Source organism: Stomoxys calcitrans, chromosome 2, assembly GCF_963082655.1.
Source record: "Stomoxys calcitrans chromosome 2, idStoCalc2.1, whole genome shotgun sequence".
Classification (NCBI taxonomy): Eukaryota; Metazoa; Arthropoda; class Insecta; order Diptera; family Muscidae; genus Stomoxys; species Stomoxys calcitrans.
In genome coordinates, this window is record NC_081553.1 from 10492951 (window position 1) to 10512990 (window position 20040).

The following is a 20040-nucleotide window of genomic DNA, read 5'->3' on the forward strand; positions in this document are numbered from 1 at the left end:
AAGCATATTAAGAGGAAGACTTTAAAGAGAAAATTGAAGGGAATTACAATATTTCCTAAGAAAAACATTTAATTAAATTTTTCCTTTGGAGAGTGATTGTCTTTAGAACAAGTAAGACGGCGATAAGTTCGGCCGGGCCAAACTTTGGATACGCACCACCTCGGGTATATATGTAAACCACCTTGCGTCAAAATTCGGTGAAAAATGCATACCTTATGCCTCACAGCAGCTATATCGAAATATGTTCCGATTTGGACCAAATACTAATAAGTACAAGTCATTGTTCATTTGTGTATAACAAAATATTGATCTTTTTAGTAGCTATATCTAAAAATAAACCGATCTGATCCATATACGACAGGGATGTCGAAAGCCTAACATAAGTCCCTGTGTCAAATTTCAGTGAAATCGTATTATTAATGCGGCTTTTTTGGGGCCAAGACTTTAAATCGAGATATCGATCTATATGGCAGCTATATGGAAATCTTGATCGATCTAGACCAAATTGCAGAAATATATGGAGGGGCTTAACTTAACTCTCTGTCCCAATTTTCGGCAACATCGGACAATAAATGCGCCTTTTATGGGCCCAAAACATTAAATTAAGAGATCGGTCTACATGGTAACTATATCCAAATCTGGACCGATCTGAGCGAAATTGACGAAGGATGTCGAAGGGCCTAACACAACTCACTGTCCCAAATTTCAGCGACATCGGACATTAAATACGCTTTTAATGACCCCAAAACCTAAAACCGAGCGATCTTTCTATATGGCAGCTATATCCAAATCTGGACCGATCTATGCCATATTACAAAAATATGTCAAGGGGTTTAACTTAACTCACTGTCCCAAATTTCTGCGACATCGGACAATAAATGCGCATTTTATGGGCCCAAAACCTTAAATCGAGGGATCGGTCTATAAGGCAGCTATATCCAAATCTGGACCGATCTGAGCGAAATTGACGAAGGATGTCGAAGGGCCTAACACAACTCACTGTCCCAAATTTCAGCGACATCGGACAATAAATACGCTTTTTATGACCCCAAAACCTAAAACCGAGCGATCTTTCTATATGGCAGCTATATCCAAATCTGGACCGATCTATGCCATATTACAAAAATATGTCAAGGGGTTTAATTTAACTCACTGTCCCAAATTTCTGCGACATCGGACAATAAATGCGCATTTTATGGGCCCAAAACCTTAAATCGAGGGATCGGTCTATAAGGCAGCTATATCCAAATCTGATCCGATGAAGGCAAAATTAAAGAAAGATGTCGATGGGCCTAACACAACTCATTGCCCCAAATTTCAGCAAAATCGGATAATAAATGTGGCTTTTATGGGCCTAAGACCCTAAATCGGAGGATCGGTCTATATGGCAGCTATATCCAAATCTGGACCGATCTGGCCCTAATTGACGAAGGATATCAAAGGGCCTATCACAACTCACTGTCTCAAATTTCAGCAAAATCGGATAACAAATGTGGCTTTTATGGGCCTAAGACCCTAAATCGGCGAATCGGTCTATATGGGGGCTATATCAAGATATTGTCCGCTTTATCCCATCTTCGAACTTAACCTGCTTATAGACACAAAAAGAATCTGTGCAAAGTTTCTGCTCAATATCTCTATTTTTAAAGACAAAGTTTTAGCTCAATATATACGGGGGCCACCGTTGCGCACAGGTTAGCATGTCCGCCTTTGACGCTGAACGCTGGGTTTGAATCCTGGCGAGACCATAAAAAAAAACATTTTTCAGTGGTGGTTTTTCCCTCCTAACGCTGTCGACATTTGTGAGGTACTATGGTATGTAAAACTTCTCTCCAGAGAGGTATTGCACTGCGCTTAAACTTGAAACGGACTGCACTCATTGATATGTGAGAAGGTTGCTCGTTTTCCTTAGTGAAATGTTCATTGGCAAAATTTGCATTTGCATCTCTATTTTTAAAGACTGTAGCGTGATTTCAACAGACAGACGGATATAAATACATTTCAATGAAATTTGTTTTCTGTGAAATCTTCCTTCAAGACAAAACATCATTGAAATATTGTGCTTTGAAATCTTTTCTGAAGACAAACATTTGTTAAAATGCTTTCTAAAAAGAAAATTTAAATGAGCATTTGATTCAATAGAAAGGTACAACAATAAATTTGTTCGGTATAGAAGTGGAACCTTATAGTGGTTTTTTCTGGGACTTAAATATGCTGCGATACCTGTAAAAGTTTTTTTTACCAAGTTAACCTTGCCACATTTAGCCTTATAGTTGGCCTAAAGTTTATGAAACACTTCTTTATATAGTTTCGGAAGTGTTGGCGTCATTGGCTTTCTTCATAGTCTTTGCTATTGCCTAAGAATTTTTTAGTGAATTCGGAATGCCTTGCATGTTTTCGTTTGAAACAAAAGTTTACCACATCCTTGGCAATAAATAAGGATAATGTTAAACATAACTGCAGGGCAAACAATGGTCATTTCTGTAGAGAACTTGTTTGCATAGCATGTGAACATTTTCAACATGGATTTCTATCTGGGATAAGCAAATCAAACGGAGGAGAACTATGCAAACATTCGTAGAGTTCTAAATGCTGCAAAATGGTCTTTAGGCTTAACACTTTCATGAAAACCTATCCATACCATTCTTAGTTAGTATAGAGTATATGTTGATGGGAAAACTTTTTTCTGAAACTAGATGGTCCTCCACATGTGTGGGAGCCAATGGGCAGATTGTGTTTACTGATGAAGTAGCCATGAAATGAAATGGAATCTAATTTCTTGGTTCCATTTCAAAAGGGAAATGGTTTTAGGAAATTCATATGAAAACCACATAGTTTTGAGGTTTGGAAACAGTTGCAAGATTACAAACTAAGTTGTAAATGTCTTTTTTTTTGTTGTTGAATGTTGTTCATTTTCTAGAAAAACTATGTCAACCATATCGAGATAGATGTTCATCCAAGATGGATGTTTACCTAACATAATTTCAACAGTTAATAGCAATTGAGTTGTCTTTGTCTTCTTCAAACTAGGATGAAATTTTGCATTTCTGCCTCTTAAATTGCTTAGATGGAATGACTTTAGGAAATCATGCATTTGGACTCGCAGCACAAGAGGTAGCCGGAAGGCTTTCAAAGTGATGCGTTAATTGAATTTTAGGGATTTGAAACTAAGTAGCTCTTAAATGAGTTTAAATAAGTAAAAGCGTACTAAGTTCGGCCAGGCCGAATCAAGTTTTTTGCAACGATTTATCCATATAGTCATATGAGCAATAAATAGATGAGAATTGCTTTCCGTACTTGCTTAATAGGTCTAATAAAGAAAAAAGTTATATGGGAGCTATATCAGGTCATGGACCGATTCAGACCATTCTTCGTACGAATGTTGGAGGTCATGCTTAAAAAATCGAATCAAGAAATAAGTTATATGGAAGCTATATGAGGTCATGGACCGATTCAGACCATTCTTCATACGAATGTTGGAGATCATATTATAAGACATTGTGCCAAATATCAGCAAAATCAAAATCCCCCAAAGAGGACAAATTTACGACAATAGCAATATGGGGCTCAAATGAAAGGTATTTGGGAGTAAAGAACGAATTGGATATCAATATTCGTGAAAAAGTATCCATGGGGCCACCCCACCCCCATAACACCAGCCATAAAGGACATTTTAACTGACCATTCCAATATGGGGATGTAGTAAGAGGTCCTTCAGAGCAGAACACGAATCTGAAATATATTTTCAAAGCCAAGTCACTTAACGACCGCCCCATCCCCCAAAACACCCCCCAATGTTTGCCGACTATGGATATATGGCGCTCCAATGAATTTTGGGAATAGACCGAGAATCTGATATCAACACTCGGGATCAAGTGCCTAGGGGACGTCCCAACCCAATAACAACCGCCCAAATAGGACGCTTTTGCTCACCATGACAATTTAGATCTTAAAAGGAGTGGTTCTCGATATTGATAGTTTTTAGGGTCCATAACCCAAACCAGAGATATTTGCTGACCTTTGCCAAAGGGGTTCAAATGAAAGATATTTGAGATTAGAAAAGTAATTTGAAATGCATTTTTGAGGCCAATGGCAATATGGGGTTCAAATAAATAATATACAGTTATATGAGAATAGCGAACGTTTCTGATGTACTTTTCGGGCTTAGTGTTTGGGGGACCACCCCAATCCCCAAAACACCCCTAAATCGGGCATATTTACTGACCATGTCAATGTGGAGCTTAAATGAAGGGTATTGAAGAATTGATACCCACTTTCGGGACCAATTTTTCCCAAAATACCCCACAAACAGCAATTTTTTACTGACAATCACAATATGGGGCTCAAATTAAGGTATTTGCGAGTAAAATACGAATTTGATATCCAAATATAGGACCATGTATTTAAGGCATCACCTCTTCCCCAAAACACCTCCCCAAAGGGTAAACATTTTTCGACCATGCCAATATGTGGCTCAAATAAAAGGTATTTGAGATTAGAAAACGAATTTGATAACCTATTTTGGGGCTGATTTAGAATATATTTATGGGGTCATAGACCAATATTTCGATGTTTTACAACTGTAATGAGGGTATATGAGGGTATAAAAATTATATGGTCAGATTCAAATTGGTCGAATTTATCTCATTAGATAAAACAAGCGTGCCTAGTTCGGCCGGGTCGAATCTAACCATGGATTGAATTTGTCAAGTCTTTTTCCGATATCTCTTTATAGGCAATCAAAGGATAATGGATAAAAATTGCCATGCTATTCGATCTATTTCAGGTTATCTACCCAAATTGGAAAAGAATTGAGTCCTACAGTGGCTCAAGAAGTAAAATCGGGAGATCGGTTTATATGGGGGCTATATCAGGTTATGGACCATATTTGGCACGTATTTAGAAGGTCATGGTGGAGAAGTCGTTGAAATATTTTTTGGCCAAATTGGATAATAATTGCGACTTCCAGAGGCTCAAAAAGTCAAATCAGAAGAACTGTTTTTGTTATATTTATATCAGGCTCTTATCCGATTTGGACCATAGTTGTGGAAAGTCAAAACAAAAGACTTCATGCAAAGTTTCAGCCAAATCGAATAATAATTGCGCACTCTAGAGGCTCCAGAAGTCAAGATCCGAGATCGGAATATATGGCAGCTAATTTAATGTTTTGAACCGATTTAGAGCATACTTTGCACATTTGTAGGAAGTCATAATAAAACACCTCATACAAAATTTGAGACAAATCGCATAAGAATTGTGCCATCCAGAGGCTCAAGAACTCAAGATCCAAGATCGGTTTACATGGGAGCTATATCAAAACATGAACCGATTTGGCCCATTTAAAATCAAAACCGAACAACACTAATGTTGTCGCTGTTGTAGCAGTGTGGCGCACACTAAGGCAGCAGCCCTTGCCGATGAAGGATTCCATAGGGTCAATCCGATACGTACAACCAGCTGCCATGGGAATGCCTACACTAGTATTTGTAAAATATTTCAAGCGGCTAGCTTTATCCCTTCGAAAATTAGCGTGTTTTCGATAGACGGACATCGCTCAATCGACTTAGAAAGTCAAGACGATCCAGAATCTATAATTTGTGTTTGTTTGTTTGTTCCGTATAGACTCAAAAACGGCTGAACCGATTAAATTGAAATTTTCACAGATTGTGTAGGTTCGTCTGGAAGGAAACATAGGCTATATAATTTTTTGATATCGGGAGGGGGGCGGACCCTCCCCCTTACCCCAAAAGTACTACCCAAAAATAAAAGTGGACCGATCGGGACAATATGGGATTCAAGTGAAAGTTATTCAAGAGTAGAGTACCAATTTCATAATAAAAGTTGGGTCCAAGTACATGGGGGGCCGCCCCAGCCCCAAAACCCCTTAAAATAGGTTTATTTGACAGTCATGACAATATGGGACTCAATGAAAGGTATTCGGGATTACATTACGAATATGGCCAGGAAATAGGATAGGCTTTATAATTTGATAACGGAAGGGGACGGACCGTTACCCCAACAACACCACCCAAAATCAAAAGTGGATGGATAAAAACAATATAGGTATCAAATGAAAGGTATGCGGGAGAATGAATCTGGCATACAAATTCATGTCAAAGTACACCCCCACGAAAACGCCCAAAATGGGCAGATTGGCCAATCACGGATATATGGGTCTCGGTTTGTTTGTTCCGTATAGACTAAAAAACGGCAGAACTGATTTTCTCGAAATGTTCGCATATTGTGTAGGTTGGTCTGGAAGGAAACATAGGCTATATAATTTTTCGATATCGGAAGGGGGACGGACCCTTCCCCCTCAAGCCAAAAACACAACACAAAATCAAAAGTGGACCGATCGGGACAATATGGGTATCAAATGAAATGTATTGGAGAGTAAAATATGAATATGGTATTAAAATATGAGTCTCAGGACCCATCGGTCCGCCCCAACCCCAAAACTCTCCCAAACAGACACATTGGATGTTCTTTTCAATATGGGGCTCAAATGAAAGGTATTCGGGAGTAGATTTCGAATCTGGCATACAAAATCAGATCGAAGTATAGGGGATCCCTCCACCCCTCAAAAACGCCAATAGGCCCATTATGACAATATGATACATGGCTGAACCGATTTTCTTAAAATTTTCGTAGATTGTGTAAGTTCGTCTGGAAGGATGCGGGTGGAGGCGGACCCTCCTACTTACCCCAAAAACGCCACCCACATCCGAAAGTGGTCCGGTGGGCACAATAACGGTATCAAATAAAAGGTATTGAAGGCTAAAAAACGAATATGGTTTTAAAATTTGGGTCCAAATAGCCAGCGGGCACACCCAACCCTAAACTCCTCCTTCTATATATTCGAAGTTCATGTCAATATGAGACTCAAATGAAAATTATTAGGCATTTGATTAGAAATATGGCATAAAACATTAGATCGAAGTAATGGGAGGTCGCCCACCCCCAAATACCCCCAAATGGGCATATAAGCCGACCTTGGCTATATGGGACTCAAATAAAAGGTATTTGGGAGTAGATTACGGGTATAACATTAAAATTTGCGTTTAAGTCAAGGTGGAACTTTTCCTCACAAAGGTACGTCAAATGGGTTTTTTGTGACATTATAACAATATGGGACTCAAATCAAAGGACTTGAGAGTAGAAAAAGAATTTGAGATTCAATTTTGAAGCCATGTGTTTTGGGGTACGCCCTAAAGCAACCCCCAAACTGAACTTCATTCCCCTTTGGAATTAAGAACAAATTTGGTATGTGTTGTCAGTGCAAAGTGCCGGTAGCCGCCCCAGCATTTGAAAGTTCAGCACGAATTTGATATCCATATTTGAGTCGAAATGTCTGATGGTGCCATCCCTCCCCTAAAAAGCAATTCTCATTTTTCTCAATTTTTGAAAACACCAGGAATCTAGCAGGGGCAAACTTCTCACACATCAATGAGTGCTTTCCGATTCAAGTTTAAACCCAAAGTTAATAGACCTTTTTTTATAACAGAGTCCGAACGGTGTCCCGCAGTGCGACACCTTTCTGGGGAAAATTTTTCAAATGATCATGTATGGCATTGTACCTCGCAAATGTCGCCAACATTAAGAGGGGATAACCACCGCTTTGTCCGATGTTCTCGCCAGGATTCGAACGCGTTCAGCGTCATAGACTATAATGGCACGAATTCGATATCCGCATTCAGGACAAAGTGTCCCAACCCTATAAGGATATTAGAGAGTTAAAGAAGGCGCAGCGAAGCGGGCCGGGTTCAGCTAGTACATATTTTGTATATTGTTTGGTCTCAGATGAATATTTCGATGATTGACGGACGGAATGGAGAGTATAATAAGATACAATTAGATAACATTTGATATAAAATTTGTTGAGAATTGTCAAATTTTTTTCTAGGGTTTTTATTTTTTGCGCGTAGTCCCAACACGATCAGAAATCCATTAAGTTATACCACTTTAAATATTTAATGGCTGCTTTAATTTCCTTTTTTGAGAAATTACGGGAGTTGTCCAAGTTTTCAAAACCAATTTTTTTCCTTTAGAAATTTAGTGTCACTCCATCAATTCCATTAATTCTATACATTTTGTTTCACGTTTCCAGCCACTTTGGCACTTAGTTTGAAAATGTCTACATTTTTTTGTGTACATCGTCAAATCGAAAACGCAAAACAACTAAAAAACGCTTTTAACAGTTTGTGTGGGATTAAACAGGCGATTTGTTTTTGTCCATTTTCCATAGCTACGTTGCTTTTGCGTTCTAGTAGTAATGGTATCGAGCATGGAAACCATGGTGACACTTTAAATACTACACATTCTCCAAATTCCCTGAAAAAAATAGTGCAGCGCATATTTTTTGGGTTGATTCATTGTTTGCAGATTTTTTCCCATGTGAATCTATGAAAAATTGTTCGTTTTACACTCTAAAGATTAGATGGATTTTTGAAGAAAAAAAAACCAAAATATTTCTATGGTGTGAATCCATCAAAATGAAATATCCTTTAAATAAAAAAAAAAAAAAATTATAGACTAGCAGAATATTAAAAGAATTATTTTAAAATTTTATGTTTTTTCTTGGTGTATGGATCCAATAGGAAAAAGATTTAAATTGCCTTTTCTGTTGTAATGGTTCACCATAAGAGAAGAAAACCAACAAAGCTAGCAACTAAGAAAATACATGAAAGGCAACTAAGCATGCAAGCTGGGAATGCCATCAACTCGGCACTATATGTGTGCTGACTGTTAACGACAATGGCTCCAGGACACACGTGTAAGTGTAAATCTCTGACACAAAACACTTTGATTTAGTCAAAACTTCCACTCCCTCTTCTACTTCGCACTACTGACCAGCTCAACGCTTACACCGACCTCAATGCCACTTTCACAGCTTAAATCTACAGTGCCTAGCAATACAACACAGAGTAGTTGGAGGACAGCTGGCACGGGACAGCTGTTTCTCCCCTAGTGTACTTACTTAGCATCCGTATCACCCGGGTTTGAGCACTGATGCCACGATTCACAACATAATAACGCTGGGGAGCGGTTTGCAGCAAACGGCTGCGCTTAAGCTTAACTCCTATTAAAACGTACAGCACACAGATGGCAGTCATGGGTCCACCGAAAAATATAAACCCCGACACAGCAAACACATGGGCGAAAAAATCGTTGTTTATCTGTAAGGCATAACAAAGAAAAAAAGGAAAAGAATGAATGAAAGAAGGAAGGAAAATTGAAAAGAAATGCAATTTAATAAACATTTTCAAATAACAACTGTATTAAATAACAACATGTGCATATCAGGTGTATATTAGGGTGTGTGTACGATATAAGGAGCAATCGAAAGTGAAAAGGGGCAAATTATATACAAAATTGTATTCAAATCCATATCTTCAAGCTAATTTGAAAAGTAATTTGACTTAAACATAACAAGTAAAAGCGTGCTAAGTTCGGCGGGGCCGAATCTTGTATACCCACCACCATGGATTCCACTAACAAGTAAAAAGCCGTTAAGTTTGGCCGGGCCGGGATGTCTAGAGACCTTAAACCACCCACTGTTTCAAATTTCAGCGAAATGGGATAAAAAATAAAGCTTTTATGGGCTTCATATCCTTTATCGGCAGATCGGTATATATGGCAGCTATATCTAAATATAGTCCGATCTGAAACATATGTGGGTCAGATGCAGGGAGGCCTAAAAGCAACTCGCTTTTTAAAATTTCAGCGAAATCGGGTAATGAATAAAGCTGTTATGGGCTTCAGACCCTTTATAGGGAGATCGGTCCACATGGCAGCTATATCTAAATATAGTCCGATCTGAACCATATGTCGGTCGGTCGGATGTTGGGAGGTCTAAAACTTCTCACTCGTTCAAATTTCATCGAAATCGGTTAAAAAATAAAGCTTCTATGGTCTTCAGACCCTTTATAGGGAGATCGGTCCAAATGACAGCTATATCTAAATATAGTCCGATCTGAAACATATGTCGGTCGGTCGGATGTTGGGAGGTCTAAAACTTCTCACTCGTTCAAATTTCAGCGAAATCAGTAAAGCTTTTATGGGCTTCAGACCCTTTATCGGCAGATCGGTATATATGGCAGCTATATCTAAATATAGTCCGATCAGAGACATTTATGCATCAGATGTCGGGAGGCCTAAAACTACGCACAGGTTCAAATTTCAGCGAAATCGGTTAAAAAATAAAACTTTTATGGGCTTCAGACCTTTAATTGGGAGATCGGTCCATATGGCAGCTATATCTAAATATAGTCCGATATAAACCATATCTAGGGGAGATGTTGGGAAGCCTAAAACTACTTACTAGTTCAAATTTCAGCGAAATCGGTTAAAAAATAATGCTGTTATGGGCTTCAGACCCTTCGGTTAAAAAATAAAGCTTTTATGGGCTTCAGACCGTATATATAGAGATCGGTCCACATGGCAGCTATATCTAAATATAGTCCAATGTGACAAATATTTGGGTGAGATTTCGAGAGGCCTTAAACTACTCACTCGTCCAAATTTCAGCGAAATGGGTTAAAAAATAAAGCTTTTATGAGCTTCAAACTTTTATAGGGACATCGGTCCACATGGTAGCTATATCTAGATATAGTCCGATCTAAGCCATATTTGTCGAAGATGTTGGGAAGCCTAAAACTACACACTGGTTCAAATTTCAGCGAAATCGATTAAAAAATAAAGCTTTTATGGGCTTCAGACCCTTTATCGGGAGATCGGTCTATATGGCAGCTATATCTAAATATAGTCCGATTTAAATCATATTTCGGTCAAATGTCGGAAAGCCCTAAGCTACTCACTGTTTCAAATCTCAAATTTCCGACCCTATAAAGTATATATATTCTAGATCAGTATAAAAATCTAAGACGATCTAGACCTGTCCGTCCGTCTGTCTGTCTGTCTGTCTGTTGAAATCATGCTATAGTCTTTAAATACAGATATTGAGCTGATATAGCCCCCATGTAGACCGATCCGCCGATTTAGGGTCTTAGGAAAAAACCATAAAAACCGCATAATTATCCAATTTTGCTGAAATTTGGGACAGAGAGTTGTGTTAGGTCCTTCGACATCCTTCGTCTATTTGGCCTAGATCGGTCCGGATTTGGATATAGCTGCTATATAGACCGATCGTCCGATTTAGGGTCTGAGGCCCATAAAAGCCACATTTATTATCCGATTTTGTCGAAGTCTTGGCCCCATAAAGGGATCATTTATAGTCCGATTTCACTGAAATTTGGCACTGTGAATTATTTTGGGCTTTTCGACATCCGTGTTGTTTATAGTTCAGACTGGTTAATTTTTAGATATAGCTACTAAAAAAATCAATATTTTATTATACACAATTGAACAATGACTTGTACTTATTAATATTTGGTCCAAATCGGAACATGTTTCGATATAGCTGCTATGGGGCATAAGGTAAGCATTTTTTTCCAGATATTGACGAAAGGTGGTATAGCCAAATCGGTTGGAAATTTTGGTTTCTAAGGGCTCAAGAATTCAAATCCGGAGAACGGTTTATGTGGGGGCTATATCTGTATATATACCGATTCGGATCATACTTGAGATCCGGGGATCGATATTTATGGGGGCTATACCTGTTTATAGACTGATTTGAATCATACTTGTCATGGATGTTGAAAGTCATAATTCTAGTCTTTGTTCCAAATTCCAGCCAAATGAAGTGAAACCGAGGCTGATTTGCCAAAGCTTTGGGCATTCTTTTTGTTAAATAGCCCATAAGGAAAAAATGATATGTCTATTATTGAAATATAAAGTTTCTATTATTCATTTTCTGCCTTCCATACTTACACAAAGTAAGGGCATATGAGGAAAGTTGTTAATTCTTTTTAAAAAAATATTTTTTCAAATTATAGTCCTCTCATTGCATCCCATTGTTCTGTTTTTTTACCTTTGTGACTTTGTGTTTTTTTTTCTAATCAAAATTGTTGTTTGCTTACTTACCGAGCATTCGGTGCCGCCATAAGAGGCCACTACAGAAAATTGCATTGCCTGTGGCATTGCCAGGACGAAGGCGGTCAACCAGATGGCAAATATAAATTTAACAGCGCGTGATAATTTCGACATGGTATGTTGTCTGCAACGAGAAAAAAAGGAGATAAACACAAACAAATGTCTCAACTAAATGAAAACTAAATGGGTGGAACATCGACGACAACAACAAGAACAAAGTGCGACTGAAACTGGAAAATACTCATATTCAAAGAAAATGTTCTGAAAACATAAACATGTACCGACAGCTTCCAGTTACATTCACTATTAAATAAATAAATATTTTTACATGGTCCAAAGGCAACACAAGTCAATGTATGTAAGCAAATTACGGGAGATTTGTTTTTCAAAGAATGTTAAATGTAATTGAAAATTCTTAGAATAAGAGTTTTTTTTGTGCCTTGCCCACCTATGTTAGACATGCTTACGAAATACCGATATATGAGCCTTTTAAGTATAATTACGAGCACTGGTATAGACAATCCAATTTGAACTGTCATCCCCGTTGGAGTGAATAAACCAATCTATCTGCAAGTAAGAACTAGTGTCCATAATAGTTGCCAGAAAAATGATAGGTCCTGCGGCATGCCTTTCAGACTCGGCTCGAAAAAGGTGGGCCCTTATCATTGAACTTAAACTTGAATCGGATAACACTCAGTGAAGTGTGAGTCTGCCCTGTTTCTTCATGGGCAAATTTGCTTGGGTGTTCAATGCATATTTATAGCCTACACCACTACTGTGGTACAGGGTATTACAACTTAGTGCATTTGTTTGTAACACCCATAATGAAGAGATAGACCCATTGATAAGTATACCGATTGACTCAGAATGATTCGATTTAGCTATGTCCGTCTTTCTGTTCGTCTGTCTGTCTGCCCGTCTGTCCATGTTAATTTGTGTACAAACTACAGATCGCAGTTTTCATCCGATCGTCCTCGAATTTGGTATAGGCTTGTTTTTCAGCCTCGAGACGAAGCCTATTGAAATTGGAAAAAATCGGTTCCGATTTGGATATAGCTCCCATATATATGTTCGTCCGATTTCAGTAATAATTCAATAAAATAGTCATTTGTTAATCGATTCTCTCGAAATTTGGCAAGAAGGATTTTCTTATGATTCTCGTTATTACTGGTGAATTTCATAGAAATCGGATCAGATTTAGATATAGTTCTCATATATATAAATCGCCCGATTTTCACTCCTAGAGCCACTGCAAGCGCATTTATTGACCGATCTTCCCAAAACTTCATACAATGCTTTCCTTGACGACTATCTCAATGTCCGTAAAGTTTGCTCGAAATCGATTCAGATTTAGATATAGCTCCCATATATATATTCATCTGATTTGCAGTAATATTGCAATAAAATGGCCATTTGTTAACCGATTATCTCGAAATTTGGCAATAAGGATTTTCTTATGATTCTCGTTACTACTGGTGACTTTCATAGGAATCGGTTGAGATTTAGATATAGCTCTGATATATATAAATCGCCCGATTGTCACTTCTAGAGCCACTGCAAGCACATTTATTGACCAATCTTCCCAAAACTTCATACAACGCTTTCCTTGACGACTTTCTCAATGTCCGTAAAGTTTGCTCGAAATCGATTCAGATTTAGATATAGCTCCCATACATATGTTCATCTGATTTGCAATAATATTGCAATAAAATGGTCATTTGTCAACCGATTATCTCGAAATTTGGCAAGAAGGATTTTCTTATGATTCTCGTCATTACTGGTGAATTTTATAGAAATCGGTTCAGATTAAGATATAGCTCACATATATATAAATCGCCCGATTGTCATTTCTAGAGCCACTGCAAGCGCATTTATTAACCAATCTTCCCAAAACTTCATTCAACGCTTTCCTTCATAACTTCTTCAATGTCCGTAAAGTTTGCTGGAAATCGGTTCCGATTTGGATATAGCTCCCATATATATGTTCGTCCGATTTTGAGAAATATTGCACTAAAGTGCTAATTTTTTAACCGATTCTTTCGAAATTAGGCAGAACGGATTTTCTTATGACTCTAGACATTACTGGTGAATTTCATAGAATTCGTCTCAGATTTAGATATGGCTGTCATATATGTATATCGCCCCATTTTCACTTCTAGGATCACTGCAAGCGCATTTATTGACCAATGTTGCCAAAATTTTGCACAACGCTTTCTGCGGCACCTATCACATTATCTGAGAAGTTTGTTCGAAATCGGTGCAGATTCTTTAGATATTGGGTAATTTTCAATAATGTTGTAATTTGTCAACCATAGTTGCAGTTTGAACATATTTCCTCGAAATTTAATACGGATTGCTTAACAACCCATCCGAAAGCATTCGCCGAGGTACATCAATATTGGTTCAGGATTGGATATAACTCCTACATTGTATTTTTAGGGTAGGTGGTGGGTATTATACAGTCGGCACCGCCCGACTTTTGCCTTTCCTCTGTGTTTTTGACTTAACATAGCCATTTACTACTAAGACGGATCAAATGTATGTTTAGACAGACTAACTTTAATATCCACAAAATTATCCTTTAACTTTCAAAATTTACAATTCTACAAGTTTCAATTTGTTTTCATCACACTCTTGCAAAATCTAGATATTCACAAAAATGTGTATGGGATTCATATTGGTTTTGCATATTTTCAAAAGTTTTATGATTTTGTACCACATTCGTTTCATACTGTTTTCAATGATCCTTTTCATCTTCAAGTTGAACTACTGCCAAATTTCATTCCCTGTCATACTTAACATAAGCACTGAAGTCAAATGTATAAGGCTATGCAGCTAACCAAAGCGATGAAAGTTTGCTAACACCTCTTCGGCAATGCTCTCATTGCCTTAGTGCACTTGAGTGCGTATTCGCAATTTGCCTTACGAACAACATAACTCATACGCGCAGGGGGATTGTGGTTGGTGGGTGGAAATGCATTCCCATGAACCAATTAACTGTCCCTAAGATGGCTGCCGAATTACGACAGTTGGACATGTTTGTAGACGTGTATGTATGTGTGCCTTCAATAAATTGATTGCAAGTCAAAGAAGCTCTTGTGCTCGTGCCATTAATGGAGGCTTCTCCTTGAGCACACAAGCCAATGGAATAAGTGATGTATGATGGTGTAGCGATGGGGGAGCTATTTCAGTTTTATTTCGCATTTTGATTTGGAAGTTCAAAGCTGATTTCACATTAATTTGCAATTTAGGGGAATTCATGTTGATTCCCAAAGAATTATGAAAACTTGACCTTATGTTTGCTGTCAATAAGATTTCAAAAAAGTTTCTTACGTTTCATGTTCAGAAGAGCAACAGCAATTTAAGTTGTTTTCTAGGACACAAGAAAATCAAAAAGTCTCTTAGCAATATTTTGCGTAATTCTATATTTGTATTTTAATGCTATTCCTTTAAGAAGCTTTTGTTGTTTGCAACCTACGTGCCATGTTCCGGTTTTAGATATACGTTGTGTAGGAGGGCCAAATATATATCCTTCGCAATTAATATCTATCGATACAAATAATGATGGCTGTCTTTTTACAGTTGTGTCGAATGTTAAGTGTGACTTTGTGACATTTTGCAGTTCAAGTAGCTTCAACATATTATTGTTATATTCCTAATTGGATACTTACCGAAATGGATGGCAGATGGCTATGTAGCGTTCAACTGTGAACGCAGTGATGGTCAGTACGGTGGCATTGGCTGCTGTCTCTGAGAGAACTCCCTCCATGACACACAGAACATCACCAAAGGGATATGAGTAGGGATACCAAAGGTTATATAAGTCTTGAGGCATACCTGCAAGAAAAAAAAAAAACAATGTAAAGTTAACAAAAAGAAAACTACAAAGTCAAACAAGTAAAAAGGCGTTAAGTTCGACCGGGCCGAACTTTGGATACTCACCACATCGGGTATATATGTAAATCAACTTTCATCACAACCCGGTGAAAATTGCATACCTTATGTCCCATAGCAGTAATAACAAAATATGTTCCGATTTGGACCAAATACAAATAATTAAAAGTCATTGTTCAATTGTGTTTAGCAAAACATTGGTCTTTTTAGTAGCTATATCTAAAAACAAACCGATCTGAACCATATACAACATGGATGTCGAAAAGCCTAACATAAGTCAATGTGTAAAATTTCAGTGAAATCGGATTACAAATGCGCCTTTTTTGGGGCCAAAACTTTAAATCGAGATATCGGTCTATATGGCCGCCATATCCAAATCTTGATCGATCTAGACCAAGTTGCAGAAATATGTGGAGGGGCCTAACTTAACTCTCTGTCCCAAATTTCGGCATCATCGGACAATATATGCGGCTTTTATGGGCCCAAAACATTAAAACGAGAGATCGGTCTATATAGCTGCTATATCCAAATCTGGACCGATCTGAGCCGAATTAGAGAAGAATGTCGAAGGGCAAAACAAAACTCACTGTCCCCAACTGCGGCGACATCGGACAATAAATGCGCTTTTTATGGCCCCGTAACTTAAAACTTAGAGATCGGTCTATATGGCAGCTATATCTAAATCTAGGCCGATCTGTGGCATAATGCAGAAGTATGTCAAGGGGCTTAATTTTTCTCACTGTCCCGAATTTTAGCAAAATCGGATAATAAATGTGGCTTCTATGGGCCTAAAACCCTAAATAGGAGGATCGGTCTATATGGCAGCCATATCCAAATCTGAACCGATCTGAGCCAAGTTGACGAAGGATGTCGAGTGGTCCAACATAACTCACTGTCCCAAATTTCAGCAAAATCGGATAATAAATGTGGCTTCTATGGGCCTAAAACCCTAAATAGGAGGATCGGTCTATATGGCAGCTATATCCATATCTGAACCTATCTGGGCCAAATTGACGAAGGATGTTGAGGGGCCTAACACAACTTACTGTCCCAAATTTCAGCAAAATCGGATTATGAATGTGGCTTTTATTGGCCTAAGACCCTAAATCAGCGGATCGGTCTATATGGCAGCTATATCCTAATCTGGACCAATCTGAGTCAAATTGATGAAGGACTTCGAAGGGCCTAACACAACTCAATGTCTTAAATTTCAACAAAATCGGATAACAAATGTGGCTTTTATGGGCCTAAAACCTCAAATCGGCGGATCGGTCTATATGGCAGCTATATCCAAATCTGGTCCGATCCGGGCCAAATTAACGAAGGATGTCTAAGGGCCTAACGCAACTCACTGTCCCAAATTTCAGCAAAATCGGATTATGAATGTGGCTTTTATTGGCCTAAGACCCTAAATCGGCGGATCGGTCTATATGGGGGCTATATCAAGATATAGTCCGATATAGCCCATCTTCGAACTTAACCTGCTTATGGACAAAAAAAAGAATCTGTGCAAAGTTTCACCCCTTAAGTCTATTTTTAAAGACTGTAGCGTGATTTCAACAGACAGACGGATAGACGGACGGACATGTCTAGATCGTCTTAGATTTTTACGCTGATCAAGAATATATATACTTTATAGGGTCGGAAATGGATATTTCGATGTGCTGCAAACGGAATGACAAAATGAATATATCCCCATCTTTCGGTGGTGGGTATAAAAACTGCAAGTCAAAGCCGTATACGATGGTATGGTGGACTTTTTTACTCAGTACAATCCCAAGAATCAGAAACGCGAAGGGCGCCCACCTTAATATAAAGGGTGATTTTTTAGTTAGTATCTGGGCGGACTTGCTAACTTCTGAGCTACAGTGGCCTCTAATTCTTGTTTGACAAAAACTACCAGTGAACTTGGCAACATTTCCTGTGAGCTACCATGTACTGCGGTATGGCCTATCACATGTTATCAGGAGAAGCAGTGATTAAACGACACTGGAACACACTGACATATTTAGGTACACCCACGTCGATATGCTGAACCTTTTGGAACTAAGGGGATAATGGTTTCAAAGTGAAAACTGTATTCCGGGGTGATTTAGGGTGGGTTTATTGCTGATTCCGATGTAGCCCGACTTTTGGCCAGGGACTTAATCGTAAGATGCGTTCAGCAATTCAATTCAATTCAGCAATTCACTTCGAACATAATGCTCTTTTACTTTTGTATTTTGGTTTATTTAAAACATTTTCTCTTATTTAAGTCTCAAATGTGCGTATTTTCCTTTACCATACCCAACGAGTTTCAATTATTTTGTTCCCATATCATTGTCTGGTATTTTTGTATTTCCTGTCCGTAATGGATTCTATTATTCTCACAAATTGAATTCAACAAGTTTCATTTATTTTTACCTAATTCTTTGCAACACACGCAACCATTAGGAAAATTAAATAAAGTCAACCAAAAGGAAAAAAAAGTCTTTTTTGTTTGCCAGAAATTAGGTTGAGTTGAGCTTTTGGCCATGACTAATTGCTGACCAAATTAGTATTTGTTGGTTGGTCAACTATGACCGAAATGTCCTGCCACTTTGGCATGTGTTGTGATGCCATCACTATTTTATGGTGATTGCAGACTTAACAATGAACCCAAAGGACATGAGAACGACGTTTGAATTGACCGGCAAATTGCCGCGAAAAATGAGCACATGGCCATAGCTTAATATAGGGGGATATGTAGTCAAACATTGACTCATTTATAATGGTTAGAGGAAGTCAATTTTGTGTGATGTCCAATATGTCAGAACTATAATGGATATTAAAAAGTGTTGAACACCAGGACACTAAAGTTTGATGTATTGGCAATAGTAGGAGGAGAGAAAGTGTTGAATGGATATACGGTAATGATAGAAAGGATGGTTTTGCTTGTATGTTTATTAGAGTGTCCCAAAAAAGGAAAAGTATTTTTTTTTTTTTTGAAACACACTGGAGACAATTTTTTCCTTTTGATCCTAATAAGAAAAATATGATAGCCAAAATAACGATAGCCAATGGGTAACGATAACCACGTTGGGAATTTAAGGTATCCATGCCATGAAATACGCATTACAAAACCACAAACTGTATCCTGCACCACTACTGCGGCTGTCATTAAATGTGTAGTACGACTCAGAAATTCCTGGTGATCCGGTTAATCATATCCGTCCGTTTCATGTGATCGTCATGAGACTTATCGTGGAATTGAGGCAACTCTAGGCATTAGAGCGCATACATTCGATATTGCACGAACATTTTACCGTCAAAAAAATTGGTTTCCGTTGGATCCCACACAATTTGTCAATCGCTCAAAAAAAAGATCGTGTCGATTGGTCGAAAGAAATGCTCCAAAAACGCGAAACAATTGCATTTTTATACCCCCATCACGATAGGGGGTATATTCATTTAGTCATTCCGGTTATCGTCGTAACATTCTAAGACGATTGAACGATGTCCGTGTGTCTGTCCGTACGTCTGTTGTAATCACTCTACAGGCTTCAAAAATTTAGATATTGAGCTGAAATTTGGCACAGATGTCTCTTTTTGGTGCACGCTGGTTTAGTTCTTGAACGGGCCTAATCGGGCCATATTTGGATATTGCTGCTATATAGACCGATCTGCCGATAAAGGGTCTTATGCCCATAAAAACTTAATTTCTCATGCGATTTAGCTGAAATTTAAAACAGTGAGTACTTTTAGGCCTCGCGACATCTGACCTATATATGGTTCACATCGGACTTTATTTAGATATAGCTGCCATATAGACCGATCTGCCGATAAAGGGTCTGAAGACCATAAAAGCTTTATTTATTGCCCAATTCCGCTGCAATTGTGGGTTATTTTAAGCCTCCCGATATCTGAAGCAAGTATGGTTCACATCGGACTTTATTTTGATATAGCTGCCATATAGACCGATCTCCCAATTAGGGATCTGAAGACCATAAAAGCTTTATTTATAGTCCAATTTCGCTGAAATTTGAAACAGTGGGTTATTTTAAGCCTCCCGATATCTGAACTAAGTATGGTTCACATCGGACTATATTTAGATATAGCTGTCATACAGACCGATCGCCCGATTAAGGATCTGAAGCCCATAAAAGCTTTATTTTTTAACCGATTTCGCTGAAATTT

General features: G+C 38.2%; 1 protein-coding gene across 2 annotated transcripts in view; it reads right to left on the reverse strand.

The window, feature by feature from the left end:
- Positions 1-20040, reverse strand: part of LOC106082525 (neuropeptide CCHamide-2 receptor) — a 32935-nt gene that overhangs the window by 10577 nt on the left and 2318 nt on the right. For both annotated transcript variants that reach the window (XM_013245084.2, XM_013245083.2), the window contains exons 2-4: positions 15663-15828; positions 11983-12115; positions 8978-9176 (exon numbers count right to left, since the gene is read on the reverse strand). In XM_013245084.2, coding sequence (XP_013100538.2) covers positions 8978-9176; positions 11983-12115; positions 15663-15828 — 498 coding nt within the window. The remainder of the gene's footprint in view (positions 1-8977; positions 9177-11982; positions 12116-15662; positions 15829-20040) is intronic.